The 25,144-nt window shown below is 56.8% G+C and overlaps 1 protein-coding gene across 1 annotated transcript; it reads left to right on the top strand.

Annotated features, from left to right (window-relative positions):
- The first annotated feature begins 88 nt into the window (after positions 1-88).
- Positions 89-25,046, top strand: LOC132575846 (staphylococcal nuclease domain-containing protein 1-like). The gene is made up of 9 exons (XM_060244533.1): positions 89-340; positions 8,931-9,080; positions 9,895-10,015; positions 18,261-18,339; positions 19,833-19,993; positions 20,134-20,225; positions 20,525-20,683; positions 24,166-24,272; positions 24,812-25,046. The coding sequence occupies exons 1-9, from the start codon at positions 89-91 to the stop codon at positions 25,044-25,046; spliced, it is 1,356 nt and encodes a 451-aa protein (XP_060100516.1).
- Positions 25,047-25,144: the final 98 nt, after the last annotated feature.

The raw sequence follows: 25,144 nt of genomic DNA, 5'->3' as shown, positions 1-25,144 counted from the left end.
ACGTCGCGGTTTGAATGCGGCCTATTCCCTCCACTGCCGCCGCTGGACGGCTCCATTGGCCAGGCTGGGGCGCGGTGGGCGCGGCTTGATGAGCCGGGCAGCGATTGGTCGAGCGGCGCCTGGGGGCGGGGCTCCCGTGGTTGCTGCGCCTGCGCCCGCCCCTTCCCTCCTTCCTGCCTTCCTCCTCCGGCCATCCGCTCCTCTCGCCGCCGCCGCCGCCAGACCCTCGCCCGCCTCGGCCCTCCTGCTCCTCCTCGGCATGGCCGCGTCCTCTTCTGCCGCCGCCGCAGCCTCCGCGCCGGCCGCCCCCCCGGCCCTGCAGCGCGGCATCGTCAAGATGGTGAGTCCCGCCCCGACCCCTCCTCCTCTGGGCATGTGCAGAGTGCCCCCCGCCCTCCCAGACCCTGCAGCGCGGTGAACCCAGCCCTGACCCTCCTCCTCCTCTGGGCATGTGCAGAGTGCCCCCCCACCCGCCCCCCCCAGACACTGTAGCACGGTGAACCCAGCCCTGACCCTCCTCCTCCTCTGGGCATGTGCAGAGTGCCTCCCACCCGCCCCCCAGGCCCTGACCCTCCTCCTCCTCTGGGCATGTGCAGAGTGCCCCCCACCCTCCCAGACCCTGCAGCACGGTGAACCCAGCCCTGACCCTCCTCCTCCTCTGGGCATGTGCAGAGTGCCTCCCACCCGCCCCCCAGGCCCTGACCCTCCTCCTCCTCTGGGCATGTGCAGAGTGCCCCCCACCCTCCCAGACCCTGCAGCACGGTGAACCCAGCCCTGACCCTCCTCCTCCTCTGGGCATGTGCAGAGTGCCTCCCACCCGCCCCCCAGGCCCTGCAGCGCGGTGAACCCAGCCCTGACCCTCCTCCTCCTCTGGGCATGTGCAGAGTGCCTCCCACCCGCCCCCCAGGCCCTGCAGCGCGGTGAACCCAGCCCTGACCCTCCTCCTCCTCTGGGCATGTGCAGAGTGCCTCCCACCCGCCCCCCCAGGCCCTGACCCTCCTCCTCCTCTGGGCATGTGCAGAGTGCCTCCCACCCGCCCCCCCCAGACCCTGCAGCGCGGTGAACCCAGCCCTGACCCTCCTCCTCCTCTGGGCATGTGCAGAGTGCCTCCCACCCGCCTCCCAGGCCCTGACCCTCCTCCTCCTCTGGGCATGTGCAGAGTGCCCCCCACCCTCCCAGACCCTGCAGCACGGTGAACCCAGCCCTGACCCTCCTCCTCCTCTGGGCATGTGCAGAGTGCCCCCCACCCTCCCAGACCCTGCAGCACGGTGAACCCAGCCCTGACCCTCCTCCTCCTCTGGGCATGTGCAGAGTGCCTCCCACCCGCCCCCCAGGCCCTGACCCTCCTCCTCCTCTGGGCATGTGCAGAGTGCCCCCCACCCTCCCAGACCCTGCAGCACGGTGAACCCAGCCCTGACCCTCCTCCTCCTCTGGGCATGTGCAGAGTGCCTCCCACCCGCCCCCCAGGCCCTGACCCTCCTCCTCTGGGCATGTGCAGAGTGCCCCCCACCCCAGGCAGCGCAGCATGGGCAAGATGGTGAGTCCAGCCCCGACCCCCTCCTCCTCTGGGCATGTGCAGAGTGCCTCCCACCTGCCCCCCCCAGACCCTGCAGCGCGGTGAACCCAGCCCTGACCCTCCTCCTCCTCTGGGCATGTGCAGAGTGCCTCCCACCCGCCCCCCAGGCCCTGACCCTCCTCCTCCTCTGGGCATGTGCAGAGTGCCTCCCACCCGCCCCCCCCGTCCCTGCAGCGCGGTGAACCCAGCCCTGACCCTCCTCCTCCTCTGGGCATGTGCAGAGTGCCTCCCACCCTCCCAGGCCCTGCAGCGCGGTGAACCCAGCCCTGACCCTCCTCCTCCTCTGGGCATGTGCAGAGTGCCTCCCACCTGCCCCCCCCAGACCCTGCAGCGCGGTGAACCCAGCCCTGACCCTCCTCCTCCTCTGGGCATGTGCAGAGTGCCTCCCACCCGCCCCTCCAGGGCGCTCCTGGCCCCTGTGGGGGAGGATGGAGAAGGGGGGGGCTCTGGGGGTTGCCCTCCCTTTCCATGCCTGGACTGGGGCGGGGGCTTGCAAGGCTTCCCTCCCCGGGCCCTCTTCTGCCAGCGCAGGAGCTGCAGCGGCCCCACAGCTGCTTCTCGGGGCAGGCTGGTCACTGGGTGCTTCGTCCCCCTGGCTAGGGGCACCTGGCAGAGCCTGGGCTAGCTGGTGGCCGGTCTTCCTGGCCAGGTCGGGCAGCTGCCTTGGTTGTGCCCCCCCGCCCCCCATTCAGTGCTTCTGCGTGGGGAGGGGGAGGACTTCTTGGGGGTTGCTGGAGAGCGAGGGGCGCCAGGCAAGGCTCCAGGGAGGGCATTGGAGCCCCTGCTGCAGAGACCCTGCCCGCCCAGTGCTTCTACCTGTTCTCCTGCAAGGGGGTGGTTCTGCACCTGGCTGCTTGTTGTCTGCCCTGTGAAACTGGCGAGGGGAAGGACGGGTCCAAGGTCACCCTGTGGGTGGCCGGGCAGGGGGTGGGGATTCTGCTCCTGGCCTCTGAGTGGGCAGCTGGCCGTGGGTCTGGAAGCATCCTTGCAGGAGCAAGCCGGGGTTGGGGGCACCTGCTGCTGCTGCTGTGTGTGGGGCCTTCTCTTGCCACGGTGGGTGGGGGAGTTCCTGCCTTGGGAGGAGGGAAGGAAGGGGGGGTCCCTCCTGGCCGAGAGGATGGGGGAAGCGGGATGTCCAGGGGGTGTTGCTTTCCTGCCTCTCTGCGGTGCAGCCAGGTGTTTGGGAGAATCACTTCTAGCCAGTCCTTGGAGCCTGCATGGCTCTGCCTTTGGATCCTGTTGGCTGTGGCTTCTCTGTGGAACCAGGCTGCTGTGGGTGAAATGCACACCCCTGACTGCTGTGTAGCCCGGTTTGGGTATCCAGGACCTCAGGGGAAGGGTGCTTTCCTAGAGCCCTGGCTTGGACGTGGGGCTCCTCACGCTACACAGGAGGCTGGAAGGCGGAGGGGAGACCCTGCTGTGCGAGGCACCCTTGCTGGCGTCTGTGGGCCAAGTCCGTGTCAGGGATGCCTGCTGACACTTCTGGCTGGAGGAGGCGGGCCTGCCCCTGCCAGCCGGTGCCATGAAGGAAGCTTTCTGCCCGGAGTCTTCCTAGGCTGGTGGCTCAGTCAGTAGTTCATACTCTGAGATGGGGGCTGCCAGAACTGCAGGACTGAAGGGGTTGTGCTGCTCTTTGAACTAACCTGCCATCCAGTTGTCCTGTCGATTCGTTTCTCACCTAAGCTTATATGTTGTTAAAGAGGGTTTTCCAGCTGCAGGTGAAGTCCAGGATTTGGGATCCCTTGGATCTGGAGTGAGGCAAAGCTGTATCCCTGTTGTCCATGCTTGGCTTCCACGGGGCACTGAAAAGTCCTGTGAAGGGTGGAATCCGGGTGTTCTCTCCCTCCTTGTGGTTTGCCTTTCAGGAAACCCGTGGCGGTTGGCCGTAGTCAGATGTCCCATGAATCCCGGGAGGTCTCTGGTGTGGTGGTGGTGGTGGGGGGGGGGCTTTCATGTATTAGTGGAGACCAAGAAGCCCTGCAAGGAGGAAAGGCTGATGAGGGACTTGGGAATGTTCAGTCTGGAGAAGAGGAGGCTGAGAGGGGGACAGGGCGGCTCTCTTGAAGGGCTGTCCCTTAGAGAAGGGGGGCAGGGAGCTGTTCCTGTTGGAAGCAAAGGAGGGAGAGGACTCACAATCATGGGTTTAAATGGAGGGCGGGAAGGTTCTTGCTGAGTATTTTGACACTCAGAGTTGTTCAGTAGTGCTGAAGTGCTCTCTTATCTGGGAGAACCGGGTTTGATTCCCCCCTCCTTCACTTGCAGCTGCTGGAATGGCCTTGGGTCAGCCAGAGCTCTCTTATCTGGGAGAACCGGGTTGGATTCCCCACTCCTCCACTTGCAGCTGCTGGAATGGCCTTGGGTCAGCCAGAGCTCTCTTATCTGGGAGAACCGGGTTGGATTCCCCACTCCTCCACTTGCAGCTGCTGGAATGGCCTTGGGTCAGCCAGAGCTCTCTTATCTGGGAGAACCGGGTTGGATTCCCCACTCCTCCACTTGCACCTGCTGGAATGGCCTTGGGTCAGCCACAGCTCTCTTATCTGGGAGAACCGGGTTTAATTCCCCCATCCTCCACTTGCACCTGCTGGAATGGCCTTGGGTCAGCCACAGCTCTCTTATCTGGGAGAACCGGGTTTAATTCCCCACTCCTCCACTTGCACCTGCTGGAATGGCCTTGGGTCAGCCAGAGCTCTCTTATCTGGGAGAACCGGGTTTGATTCCCCCATCCTCCACTTGCACCTGCTGGAATGGCCTTGGGTCAGCCAGAGCTCTCTTATCTGGGAGAACCGGGTTTAATTCCCCCATCCTCCACTTGCATCTGCTGGAATGGCCTTGGGTCAGCCAGAGCTCTCTTATCTGGGAGAACCGGGTTTAATTCCCCACTCCTCCACTTGCACCTGCTGGAATGGCCTTGGGTCAGCCAGAGCTCTCTTATTTGGGAGAACTGGGTTTGATTCCCCACCCCTCCATTTGCACCTGCTGGAATTGCCTTGGGTCAGCCAGAGCTCTCTTATCTGGGAGAACCGGGTTTAATTCCCCCATCCTCCACTTGCACCTGCTGGAATGGCCTTGGGTCAGCCAGAGCTCTCTTATCTGGGAGAACCGGGTTTAATTCCCCCATCCTCCACTTGCACCTGCTGGAATGGCCTTGGGTCAGCCAGAGCTCTCTTATCTGGGAGAACCGGGTTTAATTCCCCACTCCTCCACTTGCACCTGCTGGAATGGCCTTGGGTCAGCCAGAGCTCTCTTATCTGGGAGAACCGGGTTTGATTCCCCCATCCTCCACTTGCACCTGCTGGAATGGCCTTGGGTCAGCCAGAGCTCTCTTATCTGGGAGAACCGGGTTTGATTCCCCCATCCTCCACTTGCACCTGCTGGAATGGCCTTGGGTCAGCCAGAGCTCTCTTATCTGGGAGAACCGGGTTTGATTCCCCACTCCTCCACTTGCACCTGCTGGAATGGCCTTGGGTCAGCCAGAGCTCTCTTATCTGGGAGAACCGGGTTTGATTCCCCACTCCTCCACTTGCAGCTGCTGGAATGTCATTGGGTCAGCCAGAGCTCTCTTATCTGGGAGAACCGGGTTTGATTCCCCCCTCCTCCGCTTGCACCTGCTGGAATGGCCTTGGGTCAGCCAGAGCTCTCTTATCTGGGAGAACCGAGTTTGATTCCCCCCTCCTCCACTTGCAGCTGCTGGAATGGCCTTGGGTCAGCCAGAGCTCTCTTATCTGGGAGAACCGGGTTTGATTCCCCACTCCCCCACTTACAGCTGCTGGAATAGCCTTGCGTCAGCCAGAGCTCTCTTATCTGGGAGAACCGGGTTTGATTCCCCATTCCTCCACTTGCAGCTGCTGGAATGGCCTTGGGTCAGCCAGAGCTCTCTTATCTGGGAGAACCGGGTTTGATTCGCCACTCCTCCACTTGCAGCTGCTGGAATGGCCTTGGGTCAGCCAGAGCTCTCTTATCTGGGAGAACCGGGTTTGATTCCCCCCCTCCTCCACTTGCAGCTGCTGGAATGGCCTTGGGTCAGCCATAGGTCTCTTATCTGGGAGAACCGGGTTTGGTTCCCCACTCCTCCGCTTGCACCTTCTGGAATGGTCTTGGATCAGCCATAGCTCTGGCCATAGTTGTCCTTGAAAGGGCAGCTGCTGTAAAGAGCCCCCTCAGCCCCACCCACCTCACAGGGTGTCTGTTGTGGGGCGGAAGATAAAGGAGATGATGAGCCGCTCTGAGATTCGGAGTGGAGGGCGGGATATAAATCCAATGTCTTCTTCTTCTTCTTCAGTAGTGGAACCAGCTACCAAGGGAGGTGGGGAGTTCCCCACCTCACACTGGCAGTCTTGAAGCAGCGGCTGGAGGAACACTTCTTAGGGATGCTCTAGGCTGATCCTGTATTGACCAGTGGGCTGTATTAGATCAGAAATGACCAAACCTGTTTAATGTAAGAGTCTCATAGAATAAATGTCATATGTTTGAGAGCCAGAAAACATGAACACCAGGTATTTGAAAGCCACAGGGAAGGAGGGATATAGCTGGTGGAGGGAGAAGTGAGAGAGAGGTGGAAAGAAAGCAACTTCAACTTCTAATGCATTCTCCAAGCTGCCGGCTTGCTTGGCTTGGAGAAGCGATTCCAAGAGAGAACTGCCTTCTCCAGGCCAGCTGACGGGGCAGTGGAGGCTTCAAGAGCCACCCGATATGTGTGAAAGAGCCACAAGGGGCTCCTAAGCTGTAGCATGGCCACCCTGGGCCAGCTGGCCTCTGCGGCCCCTTCCAGCTTTGTGTTTCTAGGATTCTATGGTTTTATCAGGACTTCGGTTCTTAGCAAGGCAGGGATGAAAGCTGCCCTCCCCCCAGCCCTAGAGGAAGAAGTGTGCCCTTTCTAGCCAGCTCCTGGCACAGCCCTCTCCAAACAGGAGGGAGTGACCTGCCAGCTACTTAGCACAGCGGCCTGTAAACCCTGTCCCTGTTGACTGAACCTGTGAAGTTGCCTTCTACTGAATCAGACCCCCCCCCCCGGGTCCATCCAAGTCAGCCTTGTCTCCTCAGCCTGGGGGTCTCCAGCGCAGGGGGAGCAGCAGGAGTCAACCCAGAGGAGGAGGAGTTTGGGAGATGCCCAGAGTCATGGAGCTGGAAGGGGCCTCCATGGTCCTGGCACAAACCTCTCCCTGTGGAAGAGTCTGGAGAAACTATCCGGATGGGCAGCTGCGCTGGTCTGGAGCAGCAGAACAAAGTAGGAGTTCAGTAGCCAGGGCCGGCCCTCCCGCGGGGCACACGGGGCGGTTGCCTAGGGCGCCCAATCGGGCTCCTCCCCTCCCGGCACCCACGGCAAGTCGCCCGCTTGCCGTCCGTCCCTTTCGCTCCCCCTCACGTCTGCTTCTGGGAAGGAGGGGGAGCAAACTCTCTTCCCGCGGGCTCTTCAAAAGATAAGATGCCACGCTAGCCTCGTTGAAGCTGGGAAGGAGGGCGATGGCAGGGAAGGGAAGGGAAAGTGGGCAGGGGGACCAGCCTCGGCGGGTGGGGGGGGGGCAAGGGAAGGTGGGCAACGGGGGCTGCAGGGAAGGACCAGCGGGGGGAGTGAAGGAGCGCGGCGCTGAAGGGAAGGAGGACGGCTGCGACGGGGTAAGGACCAGTTGGGGGGGTTGAAGGGAAAGAAAGAAAGACGGTGGGGAAGGACCAGCCTTGGCAGCAGGGGGGGGGGCGAAGGGAAGGAGAGTGGCGGGGGGCAGGGAGCATGCCTGGGGCACCATCCGCCCATGGGCCAGCTCTGCCAGTAGCACCTTGTACGACCAACAGTTTTATTCAGAATGGAATATGCATGCATACTTCATTGTTGTCCATTGTCTGATGGAGTCTGCATGGCTAGGAAAGCTTACATTCTGAATAAAACTTTGTTGGTCTTAAAGGTGCTACTGGACTCCTACTTTGTTATTTTGCTGTACGTAGTGGGTGCAGAAAGAGGTCCGTGGCTCCAGCCTCTCTGATGAGGTGCAAATAAACTGTTACGAAACGGGGTATATCAGGGAAGAAGCCGTCTGAAGCAGGAGCAAATTAATATCTGTAAAAGGTCAGACGCTGCTACTGCCTGTGAAGAGGGACGGTGTTTATAGAACAGCAGAAGACCCCCAATGTTGCCGGGTGGAAGTAACTTAAAAAGTGAGTCCTGCTCAACTATCAGAATTGTACTGAATAAGGAAATCCAAGTCTGTTTTTAAGTCTGGATGAGAGATTGTGTTTAATTTCTTGTTCAATTTCTTGAATGTCTTAGAAGGCTAAACTGTTCTGCAGGTTTCTCAGTCTTGTGATTCTTAATGTCAGAAGTGCTAAAGGACTGTGAAGGGTTAATTCTTCACCGAGCCAGAGAGCCTCGCGTGAGAGGCAGTTCCAAGAGATCTGTTTCGTTAGCATCAGTTGAGCAGTGAGAGACTTCTGAACTGGATGCTGAGGAGAGATTCAGTCTGATTTCAGCCCTTGCTGAGAAGAGTTGCACACTGACAATGTTAGAATCCAGCCCTGACTGAGAGCAGTTAGTTTAACACAGACAGGGGAAATGGGAGAAAGTTGGCAAGGACTAGTGGGTAGTTGGATGGAGACTCCCATGTGGGCCAAGGAAAGGGGACAGTTCTTTAGAGAGAAGAGAAAATTCCATACCCACCCAGAATACCTCTGAAGGGTGCGGAAAAGATCCTTGGTCTGGTGTGGTTAGAAATTGTTTTTGGAGACCTTAAGAGTTCATTAAGAACTCAAGATGAGCCCTGGTGTGATTCAAGGGAAGGGGTTTGGTTGCTGGAAAGAGTGCACTAGCCTTCCGGAAGCCTAAAGGGTCAGAGATACTCAGTGAAAGGGTACTGGCATGTTTGGGAAAACACTGGAACAAAAGCCTCTCAATATGAAGTCACTGTGAAAAGCTTAAGAAACTCTCATTAGCCTGAAACATAAGAATTAAAGCCTGTGCGTGGGCTGGTTTTAGCTCACAGTTATCTATATTGAGTTTGTTCCTTTTGAGTGTCCCAGGGCCTTGAGTGCCATTTAAGTTGTTAAAGGGGGCTCCGGATCCTTCCGTCAGGTTCCTGGGCTGAGCCAGCAGCTGAAATCCCATCCTGTGGGCTGGTGGGCCAGCCAGAGTTCTTCAGCAAAGGGGGAGGAGGCACATCTTCCGGGAGGGGCAGCTCAGTCAGTGAGGGGGAAGGGAAGCGGAGGGGAATGGAACGGGGCCGCCATACCAGCCAAGGGTTTCCAGGTTGCTTTCCTGCCCCTCTTGTGGGGTTCCCAGAGGCCCCTGGCTGCTCTTGGGCCAGATGAGAGGTTTGGTGCGGCAGAACAGCTGTGGGGCTTTGCGTGACGCTCTCCCCCCTCCCCCTAGGTCCTCTCAGGCTGCGCCATCATCGTCCGAGGCCAACCTCGTGGGGGACCTCCGCCCGAGAGACAGATCAACCTCAGCAACATCCGAGCTGGGAACCTGGCCCGTCGGGCAGCTGCTGGTCAGCCGGAGGCCAAGGACACCCCTGACGAGGTAGGCCTCTGGCTGTGGGGACCAGGGGGCAAGAGGTGAAGCAGCTCTGGCCAGGCTCAAACCAGCCAAGCTGCTGGCCTTCTGGCTGCAGGCAAATGTTCAGCCGGGCTGCTTTTTGTTGGAGGGGGGGCGGGGCAAGCCAGGCCTGGCAAGGGCGACCCCCCAGGGAGGGAGCTGAAGGGCTTGGAGGCAAGAGCGGCCCCCTCTGGGCTCAGCAGCAGGCACCCGGGTCTCTTTGCTCTACGCCAGCTGGAGAGCTGGGACTCCAGAGGTGCTTTTGCTGCATTGCTGTGTTGCCTGTTCTCTGGGCATGCTGGTTCTTCCTGAACCCATGGTGCTGTCTGGCATGGGCAGATTCCGCACTGCTGCCGACGCCGCCTTCTGCATGGCACAGGACAGACCATTCCTCCCTTGCTGAAAAGGGAGCTCCCTTGAGGAGAATGGCCTGGCTGCTCTGAGGCAAAGCTGTGTTGGGCTTCTCTGCCTGCTCCGGAGTCTGGCTCCTCAGGGAAGGAATTGGGGTGGGGGCAGGGGGTGGGGGCCTCCGAGCCGCTGACGTGTGGTTGCAGCTGCTGTGGGGGCCTGCCAGGCTGTCTCCCGGTCAGCCTCCCGGCTTCCTGTACGGCACTTTGGGTGAAGTCTCAGCAGCGGAGCAGCTGGCCCTCCTAGACCCAGGGGCCACACTCCAGATCAGCACGCAGCCTGGGGGGGTGGAGGTTGGTTAGAGTTTCTGTCCGAAGAAGGGAAAGCTGGGCTTAGGGGCTCCCCCCTCCCCCCCACAGGTGACCTGCAGCCAGTTGCTTTCTCCCGACAGCCCTGGGGATTTCCAGCCCGCGAATTCCTGCGCAAGAAGCTGATTGGGAAGGAGGTTTGCTTCACGGTGGAGTACAAGACAGCGCAAGGTCGGGAGTACGGGACGGTGTATCTGGGGCGAGGTGAGAGCCGCTGGGAAGGCAACCACACACACACACTAGGCTTGACCAGGCAGACCATGGGCTGCCCAAGGCCTCCTGACCCTGCCTCCTCTGCTGGGAGTGGTACGTGGCAGGTAGCTGGGCACAGTATGGGGGGTGGGGGTGTTGAGCTCTGCTTTGCCTTCTGTGCTGCCCTGTGGCAAAAGACTGGGAGATCAGCAGACCCCAGCTGGGTCTTTGTGCTTTTTGTTGGCGGATTTAGAGAAGTGTGTCTCGCCTTCCTCCCAGTTTGGTGTAGTAGTTAAGTGTGCGACTCTTATCTGGGAGAACCGGGTTGGATTCCCCCCTCCTCCACTTGCAGCTGCTGGAATGGCCTTGGGTCAGCCAGAGCTCTCTTATCTGGGAGAACCAGGTTTGATTCCCCCCTCCTCCACTTGCACCTGCTGGAATGGCCTTGGGTCAGCCAGAGCTCTCTTATCTGGGAGAACCGGGTTGGATTCCCCCCTCCTCCACTTGCAGCTGCTGGAATGGCCTTGGGTCAGCCAGAGCTCTCTTATCTGGGAGAACCGGGTTGGATTCCCCCCTCCTCCACTTGCAGCTGCTGGAATGGCCTTGGGTCAGCCAGAGCTCTCTTATCTGGGAGAACCAGGTTTGATTCCCCCCTCCTCCACTTGCACCTGCTGGAATGGCCTTCGGTCAGCCATGGCTGTCTTATCTGGGAGAACTGGGTTTGATTCCGCACTCCTCCACTTGCACCTGCTGGAATGGCCTTGGGTCAGCCAGAGCTCTCTTATCTGGGAGAACTGGGTTTGATTCCCCACTCCTCCACTCGCAGCTGCTGGAATGGCCTTGGGTCAGCCAGAGCTCTCTTATCTGGGAGAACTGGGTTTGATTCCCCACTCCTCCACTTGCAGCTGCTGGAATGGCCTTGCGTCAGCCATCGCTCTCTTATCTGGGAGAACTGGGTTTGATTCCCCACTCCTCCACTTGGAGCTGCTGGAATGGGCTCGGGTCAGAAAAGGGCAACTAGAATGATTAAAGGGCTGGAACACCTTCCCTATGAAGAAAGGTTGAAACTCTTAGGGCTCTTTAGCTTGGAGAAACGTCGACTGAGGGGTGACATGATAGAGGTTTACAAGATAATGCATGGGATGGAGAAAGTAGAGAAAGAAGTACTTTTCTCCCTTTCTCACAATACAAGAACTCGTGGGCATTCGATGAAATTGCTGAGCAGACAGGTTAAAACGGATAAAAGAAAGTACTTCTTCACACAAAGGGTGATTAACATGTGGAATATATATATATATATATATATATATATATATTTGGCCGCTGTGTGACACAGAATGTTGGACTGGATGGGACATTGGCCTCCAAAGAGTGACGAGAAGAGCACAAAAGATTTGTGGATGTTCTCTCCCCTCATTGGTGGATCTGTATAATATGGCATGTAAAAGGAAGATACAAATGATCCTAAGGGACCATACACATCTGGGCCATTTGCTTTTTGAGATCTTACCGTCAGGTAGACGATATAGAGTGTTGAAGGCTAGGACAAACAGATTTAAGGACAGTTTCTATCCAAGTGCTGTGGTTAGGTTAAATGCAGGGTTATGAAGGATTATCTGTTTTAGATGTATTTAATGGTTTAAATGGTTTTAATGGTTTTATGAATGTTTATTTAATGGTTTAAATGGTTTTAATGGTTTTATGAATGTTTATCCGTTTTAGATGTGTTTAAATGGTTTAAATGGTTTAATGGTTTTAGATGTATTTAAATGGTTTATGAATATGTGTGTTTGATGTGTTGGTATGTTTGTGGAAGAGCACCTCATTTCGTTGCTCTCTTTTTGTTGAGAACAATGACAATAAATTCATCTATCTATCTATCTATCTATCTATCTATCTATCTATCTATCTATCTATCTATCTATCTATCTATCTATCTATCTATCTATCTATCTATCTATCTATCTATCTATCTATCTATCTATCTATCTAACATGGCTTTTCTTATGTTCTTAACCGGGTTCGATTCCCCACTCCTCCACTTGCAGCTGCTGGAATGGCCTTGGGTCAGCCTGAGCTCTCTTATCTGGGAGAACCGGGTTTGATTCCCCACTCCTCCACTTGCAGCTGCTGGAATGGCCTTGGGTCAACCAAAGCTCTCTTCTCTGGGAGAACCGGGTTGGATTCCCCCCTCCTCCACTCGCACCTGCTGGAATGGCCTTGGGTCAGCCAGAGCTCTCTTATCTGGGAGAACCGGGTTTGATTCCCCACTCCTCCACTTGCAGCTGCTGGAATGGCCTTGGGTCAGCCAGAGCTCCCTTATCTGGGAGAACCGGGTTTGATTCCCCACTCCTCCACTTGCAGCTGCTGGAATGGCCTTGGATCAGCCAGAGCTCTCTTATCTGGGAGAACCGGGTTTGATTCCCCCTCCTCCACTTGCAGCTGCTGGAATGGCCTTGGGTCAGCCATAGCTCTCTTATCTGGGAGAACCGGGTTTGATTCCCCCCTCCTCCACTTGAAGCTGCTGGAATGGCCTTGGGTCAGCCAGAGCTCCCTTATCTGGGAGAACCGGGTTTGATTCCTCACTCTTCCACTTGCACCTGCTGGCATGGCCTTGGGGCAGCCAGAGCTCCGGCAGAGGTTGTCCTTGAAAGGGCAGCTGTTGTGAGAGCTCTCTCAGCCCCACCTACCTGTTGTGGGGGGCGGGAAGATAAAGGAGATTATGAGCTACTCTGTGATTCATAGTATAGGGTGGGATATAAGTCCAATATCGTTATCTTCTCCCCAATGGGGACTGAAAGTGGCTAGCAATGTCATTCTTGCGTCTTCCTTTTACTCTGGTGAGGCTGCGAGCAGCCCTCTCGTCAGGCAGGTGAGCCCCACCCTCCCCCCTGCAAAGTGTTCAGGGCTCTGCCTGTTGCGTTGCTGCCTGCTGTGAGGAAGTTCTTCCCAGGATGTTTGTTGCTCATCCAGGGGTCAGCAGCCTCTTCCATTGAAAGAGGCAGGCCTCTGCAAACATTTGGCGCAGAGAGAGTGGGCGAGAGGCTCCTTTGCGTAACAGCAGAACTGCTGATGGATGGGTTGAGTAATCTCCCATAAAGGCTCCTCCGTCCAAATGCTGGTTCTTGCAAAGCTTTTGTTGGGAAGTCGCACACAGTGAGGTTGTGCAATTAGTAACAAATATAAACAGGAGCACCTTGTGCAATTGTTGAAGTGCCCTGGCAGAACTCTGTGCCTGGTTCACGCTTGGATTCCTGGCAGATGTTCACTTCTGTCATTTCCCATTCTGTAGCCCTTCTTCCAGGAGCCTTTTAGACCTATAAACATGGCTGTCTGCAAGTCTCTTCATGTATTGGTTGCTTTGGCATCCTGGCCCCCCATTGTCCCTTCCCTTTAAATGTCCATTTTATTTTTTGAGAGCCCTGCTTGGTTTTTGGGGGAGCCACATTTGGCTCTCAAGCTGCAGGTTTGTGAAGTTCCTGTATTTTGCAACTCTTATCAGGGGTTGGACTAGATGACCCTGAAGAGCCCTTCCAATTCTTCTAGGGTTCTAGGTGGCAGACAGGCCCCTCCTGCAGCCTAACTCCCAGGCTATTTATCTTTTCCCCAAAGTTTCTGCGCTTGAACTCTTTGATGAAAGGTCATGTTCACCCCTCCCCCCTCCCTTCGCAGTGAGCCAGGCCAGTGTGGTCTCCAGGCAGAAGGGAGAAAAAGGCCGTGTCCCTTGGCAGCCAAGGGTGGGCGGGGGTGGCGGGTGGGCTAGCTGCTGCTGGGCCTGGGACTTCTGGGTGGGCGCTGCTGGCCATGGCCTGGATTCTGTCCTCTGCTTCCTGTTGACAAAAGGTGCCTGTGCAGGACTGAGAGGAACTCAGTGGGCGGCCAGGGAGGGAGGGAAGTGTGCAGGCGCTGGCGAAGGAGGAGGAGGAGCCCAGCAGACCTGCCGGTTGGATTCAGGTGGGGAGGCCAGACCCGCTCCTCAGTCATGCAGGGTAGACATGAGATGCCCCTGGCTGTCCTCTGCTGTGGGTGGTGGGGGTGTCGAAGCAAAGTCCGGGGGGCCTTGCTGGAGAGGAGCAGCAGCCAGCTTAGGTGGGAAGGGGGGAGACTGTTTGGCCTAGAATGGGGTGCAAACCGGAGCTTAGACTTGAGGAGTGGGACTCAGGCTGCTGCGGGTGCTGGATTCCACCTGGGGGGCCCATGAGAGACAAACGGGGCGAAGCCCCAGGCATGAGCGCAGGAGCTCCCCCGGGCCAGGCTGACTGTCTCCGCTCCACAGGGGCCGCTTGTCCTCGGAGTAAACGGGGGCGAGTGGATCTTTCCCTTTTGCAGGAGTCTAAAAATAAGAACAACTGATTCAGGTGGAGTGAAAGCACACGTTTTCAGAACCAAATAGGCAGCCGTGTTGGTCTGAAGTAGTAGAACAAAATAGGAGTCAAGTGGCACCTTTAAGACCAACTTAGTTATATTCAGAATGAAAGCTTTCGTGTGTCTGCGCACTTCTTCAGACAAGGAATGAGGTACAGTAAGCAGAGCCACATATAGCTGGCGGGGTTTGGAATGCCAAGTGGTACAAAGTTAAAATCCAATTCAGAAAACCTTTGATCTGGGTTGCCTTAGCATGGGAAACCGTAAAACAGTCACATGTCAGAATGTGAGAATGCCTGTTAATTATTCTATTGCTAATAAACCTGGGTCAAAATGAGGGCAAGGACAGACCCAAGGGAAGTGGGCATGCTTGCCAGAGAAGGGGGGGTCCGTCCTTGTCTGCAGACTCCACCCCCCCAGTAGTTTTGGTCCTTGTTTCAGGGAGTTCCAGTTACTCTGGAATTTTACTACTTGGTATCTCACATCACATATATAAACCTCCCCCTTCCATTTTTTGGTTGCTTGTACAGCGCTTGGTTTTGGTATCATGAGATGTAAAATTGAGACATCAAATTAATAATCTCTAAGCACATTAAGGCTTATTAATTGTTGGCAGCTTTGACATTTAAGCAATAAAAGTTATCATTATGCATGTTGAATATGCCTGCAGGATGGATAGGAATTCCTGCCATGTAATACTGTGGGTTACCTTACAGGAAATTTTTCCTGCTCCGTGTGAGTAAGACTTTGTCTTGAAAGGCCTCTCTTTCATCCCAAGACGCAGGAATACTTCTGAGGAGCTTTTCCGTTCAAATCTCTCAGCTTCCATGTTAGGAATGTTGTGTGTGGGGGGAGGAATTAGGAATGCTGGAATCCCGCTTCTTTGACTGAGCCCCTCCATCTCCAGCTGTTCCTGCTGCCTTCAGCTTTCCCCAGCATCCGTGTCTTTGCCAGGGACCCTTGGCTTCTCATAAAGGACCAGTGGAGTTATTTGAGCTCTTCAGGCTTGATTGGGCCCGCTTTAACATGTACGGCATCTTTAAATGAGCCGTCTGCCTGCGGCCGCCCAGGTCCAGACTGCTGCAGTGAGACTTGGATCCTGTGAGTCACACCCTGTCTCCTCAAGAGTGAGGGGGGTGGAGGATTGGGGCCCTGCTAGGGCAGCCCCCGCATGCCTGTGGTTGTGGCTGAGGTGACCTGGTCTCCCTGGCTGGAGGCTGGACTCTCCCCCCAGTCTCAGCCCACTCCTTGTCCTTGGTGTTGGCCATCTCCAAGTTCCTGCTTGGAGATTTTGGGATCCTTTGTCGCCTGGAGCTTTGTTGTAATTTCCAGCCCTCTTGGCTTCTTTGGCTGATGGGATGGTCAGGAGGCCCAGACAGTGAAGAGGTGTTTCTGGACAAACTTCTACAACATTTAAAGAGGTTTTCCTCCCTGGCTGCTCTTCTTTCTCCAGAGAGTGTGTGTCTGTGTGGGGTGTTTGTGCTGCTGACCCAGGCCTGGGGAAGAGCTGGGGAGGCCAGCAGCTCCCCCTCCCAGTTGGGTCTGGCTTCTCTGGCCCTCTGCGTGGTCCTGGGCTTGTGAGACCCCCCCCCACCCCGCTTGCAGAGAAGCCTGCCTGTCGGAGGCCGCCCAATTCCCTCCCAGCTCTGCTCAAGTTGTGTGAATGGGTGAGAGGCAATGGGAGCCCGGCTGAGGCTGGGGGGGTCGTGGGGGGCAGTTCATGCCAAGGGACACCCCACCCCCTGGCATGCCATGATGGGGGGGCTGCCGCCTTCCCACAAGTCCTTTCTTTGGTGGGTTTGTGTCCCTTCAGCCAACCTCTGCTGCCCCTCCTGCACTTGGAAAGGAACAGAGCAGCGAGGCACGTGCTGATTGGCTGTGCAGGGAGGGAGTGAGACTGCTGATTGGGCAGGGGAAAAGGGAGTGGCAGAGCTGTTGCTGAGGCCGTTCTGAGGGGAGAGGGGGGTCTCTGAGGGAGGAGGGGGTGCGTCTGGCTGGGGGGAGGGGAGGGGAGGGGAGGGGACTTCTGGCACCCCTGAGTGGGGGGCTCATGTCCGGGACAGACTCCTCCTCATTACTCCCGCTAAGCTGTCTAGAGAGCCAGTTGAGTGAGTGGTTTAGTGCATGGATTTTATCTGGGAGAACCGGGTTGGATTCCTCACTCCTAGGAGAACCAGTCTGGTGTAGTGGTGAAGTGTGTGGACTCTTTTCTGGGAGAACCGGGTTTGATTCCCCCCTCCTCCACTTGCAGCTGCTGGAATGGCCTTGGGTCAGCCATGCCTCTCTTATCTGGGAGAACCGGGTTTGATTCCCCCCTCCTCCACTTGCACCTGCTGGAATGGCCTTGGGTCAGCCATGGCACTCTTATCTGGGAGAACCGGGTTTGATTCCCCACTTCTCCACTTGCAGCTGCTGGAATGGCCTTGGGTCAGCCAGAGCTCTCTTATCTGGGAGAACCGGGTTTGATTCCCCCCTCCTTCACTTGCACCTGCTGGAATGGCCTTGGGTCAGCCATGCCTCTCTTATCTGGGAGAACCAGGTTTGATTCCCCACTCCTCCACCTGCAGCTGCTGGAATGGCCTTGGGTCAGCCATGGCTCTCTTATCTGGGAGAACCGGGTTTGATTCCCCACTCCTCCACTTGCAGCTGCTGGAATGGCCTTGGGTCAGCCATAGCTCTGGCAGAGGTTGTCCTTGAAAGGGCAGCTGCTGTGAGAGCTCTCTCAGCCTCACCCACCTCACAGGGTATCTGTTGTGGGGGAGGAAGGTAAAGGAGATTGTGAGCCGTTCTTAGACTCTTCGGAGTGGAGGGCGGGATATAAATCCAATATCTTCATCTACCTCACAGGGTGTCTGTTGTGGGGGAGGAAGGTAAAGGAGATTGTATGCCGCTCTGAGACTCTCCGGAGTGGAGGGCGGGATATAAATCCAACATCTTCATCTACCTCACAGGGTGTCTGTTGTGGGGGAGGAAGGGAAAGGAGATTGTGAGCCGCTCTGAGACTCTTCGGAGTGGAGGGCGGGATATAAATCCAATATCTTCTTCCTCTTCTTCTTTTCCTGGGCCAGCCACCATTTCTTGCAGGGCTGTTTTGCTCAAGCGCAGTTTTTGTCAGAGTTCTTTCAGCCCTACCTGCCTCACAGGGTGTCTGTTGTGGGGAGGGGAGGCTCCCTGAGACTCCTTCGGGAAGTGAAAGGTGGGGGGTAAATCCAATTTCTTCTTCTTTTTCAAGTCTTGTGGGGAAAAATTCTACGTTGTGAGCTTCTGCAGAAATTAGTTTGCTGTGGCATCATTTTTCCTGAGCTGAGACAAAAATGTGTGAGCCGGAGGCTAAAAAACTGCCAGCTAGCTCAGCTTAGAGGCAACACTGGTCCTTTTAGGCCGTTGGGTGGACAGTGGCGTGAGGGGAAAGTGGGGTTCTGGGGGTGGGTGGTGGGAATGGCTCCCCTGCCCTGCGCAGCTGACACATTTGGCAGCAATGTTGACGGGAACTTCAGAGCAGCACCTGAGAGAAACCCCCCAACATGGGCCTGTGCCAGACAGGGAAATGAGGCGCTGGCTGGCTCCGGTTCCAAAGCGTCTCTTTCCTTTCCGTCTCACCCTCTCGCCCCACCTGCCCACTGGCCGCTCTCTGGAGTATCAGGAAAGGGGAGGGAGGGGAGACCTTCCACAGTCATAAGGGCACTGTGTGGCAGCAGCGGCCAGAAGCTGTCGAGCCTGGCTGAAGACCCTCCCGTGCTGTGGTGGGATTGTGGCTCGTGGGTGGGCTTATGGTGGGGAGGGGGCTGTACTCCCTCCGTGGGCCAGGCAGTCCCTTGGGGGGTGGCCTCTCGGGCCATGTTGCTCCACTCTTCTCAGCCCTCCTGTGACCTCCACTTCCTTGTCTCACCAGACACAGCCGGGGAGAACATTGCTGAGTCGCTGGTGGCCGAAGGCTTGGCAAGTCGCCGGGAAGGAATCCGTGCCAACAAGTACGTCTCCTGACACCCAGGAAGGATCCTGCCCCTGGGCCCCTCTTTTGCTGCTGCTGCGTCCTGTGGTAGCTGGTGGAAGGGGGGGGGGACTCAGGCTCCTGCTCTGGCTTGCTGCCTGGGGGGGGGGAACGACCTGGTGGCCCTCTTGGTCATCTCCTGTGGTCTGCTTCCTTGGGACCTCGCCAGATGATGGTGGAGGGGCTTTTTGGCTGGGCAGAGAGAGGAGCTGGCAACTTGCAGAGCTGTCTTTCTGGTTCACAGCTTGGACTGAGCGTGGCCGGGGGGGGGGAGCAGTGTTGTGCCTCCCTCGGCCCCCTCCCTCCGCTTGGGGCTCTCATGGCAGCTTAGAGGAGGACTGTTGAGCTGCTTCTCTGGGGGTCAGGAGTGCTGAGTGGCTGGCCTGAGGCAGGCGTCCTGCCCAGCAGCAATGCCAGCTTCTTGGGGATCTTTTTGTGCTGTAGTGTAGCACCTGGCGGCACCACCACTGTGCTGAGCATATTGAGAGGCCAGGAAGGCCCCAGTGGGCCCTGCATCTTCCGGGTGAGGAGGAAGCGGATGCGATGGAGGAGAGGCCCTGGGAGAGAGCCCGGGAGGGAGGCTGCAGGGGTATCTGAGCTGATGCTGCTGGGCTTCCTGCCACACCGCCCCCCTGAGGCCTCATCTGGCCTGGCTCTCTTTTGGCCGCTCTCGAGGTGACCCGTGCCAGGGCTGTGGGAATCCTCCCAGCTTTGCCCACGAGAGGGAGAGGCAGGCTTGGCAGTTGGAGAGGCCTGCTGGGGGGAGCATTAAGTGGATTGGAGCTGGAAGCGGTGCCCCTGGGGCTGATGCTGGAGCCTCACTGAATACACTCCCAGGATGCAGCAGCCCACCCTTCTTCCTCCGGGGCTCCTCTGCTGGTCAGTTGCTGCCAGTTTATCCCGCAGTCCGATTCCTGGTGTTGGACGTGGGTTGGGTACCTGAAGGCCCGCCTCTCCCCATGGGCCACCTGCCTTCTGGTTCCCTCCTGTGAGGTCCAGCGCTTGCTGTGCTTCTGCTCCCGCTCTGTGGATTGGGCTTCCTGGGGAGGGGAGACTTCTAGGAGGCTCTGCAAGGCTGTTGTAACCGAGGCTGTGCTGCAGGCCTTTAAAGGGAGGGGGTAGTTATTTGGAAGTTGCCATAATGCATCGTGTGCTGCCTTGAGCCAGGGGGAAGGGTGTGGTATGCACATTTTAATACCTCCATCCTGGTTCCCTTCCTGAATTGTCTGCTGCTCTGTCTCAGGCTTCCCCTTTGCTGCTTGGACATTCATTGCTGGTTGCCGGTGTGGAGGGTTCTTTGGGACTGAGCTGACAGGCTGGTTTTTGTGTTGGGGAGGGCATGGGGACCCCCCCTGTCTTCTGGGGCTCAGAAGCAGCATGGGGAGGGCATGGCCATGTTTGTAGGGGTCAGACCCCCTGCCGGCCAGCCTCTGTGTGTGCTTGGATTGCTGTCTGATGGAAAACTTCCTGCAGCCCTGAGCAGAGCAGACTGGCTGAGCTGGAAGGCCAGGCCCGGATCGCCAAGAAGGGCATGTGGAGCGATGGGACCGGCTCCCACACTATCCGGGACCTCAAGTACACCATAGAGAACCCCCGCCACTTTGTGGACTCCCTGCACCAGAAGCCCGTCAACGGTGAGTGGCCTGCTGAGGATGGGGCAGGGGTCAGCTGAGACGCTGGTGCTGGCTGAGCTGGCTTCCCTTTGTGCCTGGGGGGGTGGTGGTAGAAAGCCCCTTGGAAGTGGGGCACTGAGCTCTTCCATTCTGCTCTGCAGCTATCATCGAACACGTCCGGGACGGCAGTGTTGTGCGAGCCCTGCTCCTCCCCGACTACTACCTGGTCACAGTCATGCTCTCCGGCATTAAGGTGAGGCTCCATGGGTGGGGGGGGCACACACTTTCTCCTTATGCTGCTGGGAGTGGCTGCGCCTGCCACCGTGTGGGGGAAGGGGGGTTTGTCGGTTCTGGATGGGGGGCCAGAGGCTCTCAAGGGGCTCTGCTGCTGTGTCTGATGCTGTTTCCAAGTGGGGGGGCCTCTCTGCCACCTCTGGGGGGCGATGCCCGCCCTGTGTGTCATAAGCAGGCGGGGACTGTGTGGGTGTGTTACGTTCATGGCACACAAGCTGCAGTTACTCTGCTGCCCTGACCATGCTGGTCTTCTGCTAGTGCCCCACCTTCAAGCGGGAAGCAGACGGCACGGAGACACCGGAGCCTTTTGCAGCAGAAGCCAAGTTCTTCACAGAGTCCCGGCTGCTGCAAAGAGATGTGCAGATTGTCTTGGAAAGCTGCCACAACCAGAATATCCTGGGCACGATCCTTCACCCGGTAAGTGTGTGTGGTGGGGTGTGATGGAAGAAAAGGGCAACGGAAATGATTAAGGGGGTGGAACACTCCCTGTGAAGAAAGGTGAAAGAGGTTAGGGCTTGGAGAAATGTCGACTGAGGGGGTGACATGATAGAAGATTACAAAATGATGCGTGGGATAGAGAAGGCAGTGAAAGAAGTGCTTTTCTCCCTTTCTCACAGTACAAGAACTTATGGGCACTCAGTGACATTAATGAACAGTCGGTTTGGAACGATAAAAGGAAGTCGTTCTTCACCCGAAGAGTAATAAGCCCATAGAATTCACTGCCACAGGGGGTGGTGGTTTCTACAAGTATAGTTTGCTTCAAGAGGGGATTAGATAAACATCTGGCGCAGAGGTCCATCAGTGGCTTATTTAGCCAGTAGGTATAGATGGAACACTTGGAGCCCGTGATGCTCTATATGTTGTGGTGCTTTGGTGGGTTTCTGGCCCTGCTGGTGGACCTCCTGAGGGCCCCTGTGTGACACAGAATGTTGGACTGGATGGGCCACTGGCCTGATCCAACAGGGCTTCTCTTATGTTCTTATGTGACACAGAGTGTTGGACTGGATGGGCCTCTGGCCTGATCCAACATGGCTTCTCTTCTGTTCTTATGTGACACAGAGTGTTGGACTGGATGGGCCATTGGCCTGATCCAACATGGCTTCTCTTCTGTTCTTATGGGTCACAGCGTGTTGGACTGGAGGGGCCATTGGCCTGATCCAACATGGCTTCTCTTCTGTTCTTATGGGTCACAGCGTGTTGGACTGGAGGGGCCATTGGCCTGATCCAACATGGCTTCTCTTCTGTTCTTATGGGTCACAGAGTGTTGGACTGGAGGGGCCATTGGCCTGATCCAACATGGCTTCTCTTCTGTTCTTATGCGTCACAGAGTGTTGGACTGGAGGGGCCACTGGCCTGATCCAACATGGCTTCTCTTCTGTTCTTATGTGACACAGAGTGTTGGACTGGATGGGCCATTGGCCTGATCCAACATGGCTTCTCTTCTGTTCTTATGGGTCACAGAGTGTTGGACTGGATGGGCCATTGGCCTGATCCAACATGGCTTCTCTTCTGTTCTTATGGGTCACAGAGGGTTGGACTGGAGGGGCCATTGGCCTGATCCAACATGGCTTCTCTTCTGTTCTTATGTGACACAGAGTGCTGGACTGGAGGGGCCACTGTCCTGATCTAACATGGCTTCTCTTATGTTCTTATGTGACACAGAGTGTTGGACTGGAGGGGCCATTGGCCTGGTCCAACATGGCTTCTCTTCTGTTCTTATGTGACACAAAGTGTTGGACTGGATGGGCCATTGGCCTGATCCAACATGGCTTCTCTTCTGTTCTTATGGGTCACAGAGTGTTGGACTGGAGGGGCCATTGGCCTGATCCAACATGGCTTCTCTTCTGTTCTTATGGGTCACAGAGTGTTGGACTGGAGGGGCCATTGGCCTGATCCAACATGGCTTCTCTTCTGTTCTTATGGGTCACAGAGTGTTGGACTGGATGGGCCACTGGTCTGATCCAACATGGCTTCTCTTGTGCTGTGGAGGCCGCTTCAGAATCTGTGCTGAGCGTGAGGCTGTCCTGGCTCTCCCCTTTGATGGTGGGGAGGGAAGAATGCCAGCAAATGCTGGGGGGGGCATGCTTAAGGGTGGCCATTAGGGGCTCAGGGCAAAGCCACCCTCTGAAGAAGGGGGGAGGCAGGGCGGCATGACTGTCTTCAGGGAAGCTCTTTGGAGCACAAGAGAGTGTAGCTGCCTGACAGTGGCTGTGCAGGGTGGGAGAGGGAGGCCTGGGGCCCTTTGGGGTCTGTGTTGGGGTGAGATTTGCCCAGAGCAGAGACAGAGTCCCTGTCCCCCGTCCCCCATCTGAGCTGGCCCCAGGCCCTGAGGTCCTGCCCACTTCTCTGGCTAGCCCTGTGAAGGGGCCCCCTCTCAGCTGGCCTGGCCTCTGCTGCTCTTGTCTCCCCCCAGCTCTCTGTCAGAAGGGACGGAGCTCTTCTCCTGGGAGTCGGGCCAAGCGAGTGTCCTGCCTGGGGCTTGGGCCAGCTCACGAGGGAGGCTCAGCACTGACATTGAGAAGTCTGGAAAAGACGCCAAGCAGGAAGCTGGACTGCCTCAAGAAATGCTGAATTTTCTAAAATGAAATCCAAATTTAAATTCCTAGTACTCTTAACTTGTACTTGTACTAGAATGTTCTGAGTCCGCCTGACTAACTCTCCCAGGCCCCCGTATCAAATGATACTTGATGCATGTCCTAGGTAATACTCATGTTTTTGTAGACCACACCTTCTTCCCGGCATTCCTGAACCTGCCCTAGGGATTCTGTATGTCACATGAGAACAAAAGAGAAGCCATGTTGGATCAGGCCAGTGGCCCATCCAGTCCAACACTCTGTGTCACACAGTGGCCAAAAAATTACACACACACACACACACACACACACACACACTGTGGCTAATAGCCACTGATAGACCTCTACTCCATATTTTTATCCAATCCCCTCTTAAAGATGGCTATGCTTGTAGCCGCCACCACCTCCTGTGGCAGTGAATTCCACATGTTAATCACCCCTTGGGTGAAGAAGGACTCAGCAATTTCATTGAATGCCCACGAGTTCTTGTATTGTGAGCAAGGGAGAAAAGGACTTCTTTCTCTACTTTCTCCATCCCGTGCATAATCTTGTAAACCTCTATCATGTCACCCTGCAGTTGACGTTTCTCCATGTTATGCTTTTTTATTCTGTGCCGTCTACATTCTGCTATGATGATGCGAGGAAGGTGTGGCCTACCAAACAAAGTCTTTGTGTTTAAATTTGGGTGTTATTTCCTGGAGGCATGGAGTTTCAGTGCCCCCACTTCCCGGGTCCTCCAACGCGTGGGTGGTCAGTCCATGGTGAAGAAACGTGGAGACTCGAGGCGGCTACTGTGTCAGTGGCAGGTAGCGGGGACATGGAACACTTTGTTAGCCAAACGGGAGCACACAACTTGCAGATGCCACCCTGTCTGTTGTGACCACTCGCCTTCCCCCAACTGCCGCTTTTACAAGTCGTGCTAAGTGTAGGAAGCGAAGGCACCCCCACTCTGGGCAGCTGATCTGGAGGACTGGCCTCCTGCAGAGAAGCCCAGCTGTGGCGTGGCTCTTGACAGGTGGGCAGGCAGGCCTCAGAGGGGAAGTGGCTGGCTGGAGAATGGAGCTGGAGCCATCTCCAGCAGCCAGATTGCCTGGTGGCAGACTAGACTGCTGGAGCAACAGGTGACGCTGCCGCTGCCGCCTTCTGGGGGCCACTTCCTGACTGAGGGAAGCTGGGCGAAATTTCAGCCCCACCCCCGTTCCAGCTGTGCTGAATTCCCAGCCGACTCACGTTTTCCTTGAGGCTCTTGGGTGAGGAGCACCCTTGGCTGAGCTGGGGCTGACAAGTGTGGGGAGCTGGGGGTCACCACTGTTCTTGTGGCTTCAGAATGGGAACATCACGGAGCTGCTGTTGAAGGAAGGCTTTGCTCGCTGCGTCGACTGGTCCATCGCTGTCTACACCCGAGGAGCTGAAAAGCTGCGTGCGGCAGAAAGGTACCCCCTGGCTGGCGCCCTTCCCCTTACAGCGTTTCTGCTGCTGGGAGAAGAGAAGGGAGGAGAAGAGACTCACAGCTGAAGGGTCTTCTGGGTGCTCCCACTAGAGGCACGCAGAGTTGGAAGGGACCCTCCAGGGTCATCTAGTCCACCCCCCTGCACAATGAAGGGAACTCACAAAGCCCTCCCCCTAAATGCACAGGATCTGCATTGCTGTCAGGGGGCCATCTAGCCTGCAGCTACTCCCTTTGGGGGACTGTAGAGAACAGTCCTTCAGTCGAGTTGCTTTCTGTAAAGGAAGGGTCCCAGCAAGCGGGATTTCCTCCTGCCAGCTCACTGTCCTACTCGGGCAAGAGTGCCCATTCTGTTTCAGTGATTTTGTAGATGCCATTAACTGCGTGCACCAAAGAGTGAGGCTGAAAAGGGCTCCGGAGAGGGTAGCTGGTGCATGGGGAGAGCCTCGGGGGGTGTTGGGGGAGGCAGCCCATGCTGGGACCCTGTTAAGCCCCCTCTCCTTCTGTGTGCCAATCTGACACCAGGTATGCCAAGGAGCGCAAGCTGAGGATCTGGAGGGACTACATGGCTCCAACAGCCAACCTGGACCAGAAGGACAAGCAGTTTGTAGCCAAGGTGGGTGCTGTGCTGAGGGAGGTCCCCTGGCGGGAGATCCCGAGGCAGGCAGGGCTCGGGGAGGGGGCTGGCCACAAGTTCCTCCTGGTGAGCTGTGGCTACTGTGGAGGAGGCAGCTCTGCAGACTTCTGTGGCCCTGAATGAAGCACTCTGCCAAGGCCTCGGGAAGACCTGCGTTTCCTTCACCTGTGGGTGCTTGTGGAGCAGTGCTGGGGGGGCCCTAAGAGCTTGGGGGGGGGAGT

Source organism: Heteronotia binoei, chromosome 8 (genome assembly GCF_032191835.1).
Source record: "Heteronotia binoei isolate CCM8104 ecotype False Entrance Well chromosome 8, APGP_CSIRO_Hbin_v1, whole genome shotgun sequence".
Lineage (NCBI taxonomy): Eukaryota > Metazoa > Chordata > Lepidosauria > Squamata > Gekkonidae > Heteronotia > Heteronotia binoei.
Note: the sequence above shows the minus strand (reverse complement) of the source record. Positions and strands in the feature narration are given on the sequence as shown.

What these genes read in the sequence shown, in the direction of transcription:
- LOC132575846 (XM_060244533.1), top strand. Translation starts at nt 89, where the DNA reads ATGAGCCGGGCAGCGATTGGTCGAGCGGCGCCTGGGGGCGGGGCTCCC. An exon ending in GACGGTGTATCTGGGGCGAG is followed by an intron (nt 10,016 to 18,260) that starts GTGAGAGCCGCT and finishes TTGTCTCACCAG; the next exon opens with ACACAGCCGGGGAGAACATT. An exon ending in GCACCAGAAGCCCGTCAACG is followed by an intron (nt 19,994 to 20,133) that starts GTGAGTGGCCTG and finishes TCTGCTCTGCAG; the next exon opens with CTATCATCGAACACGTCCGG.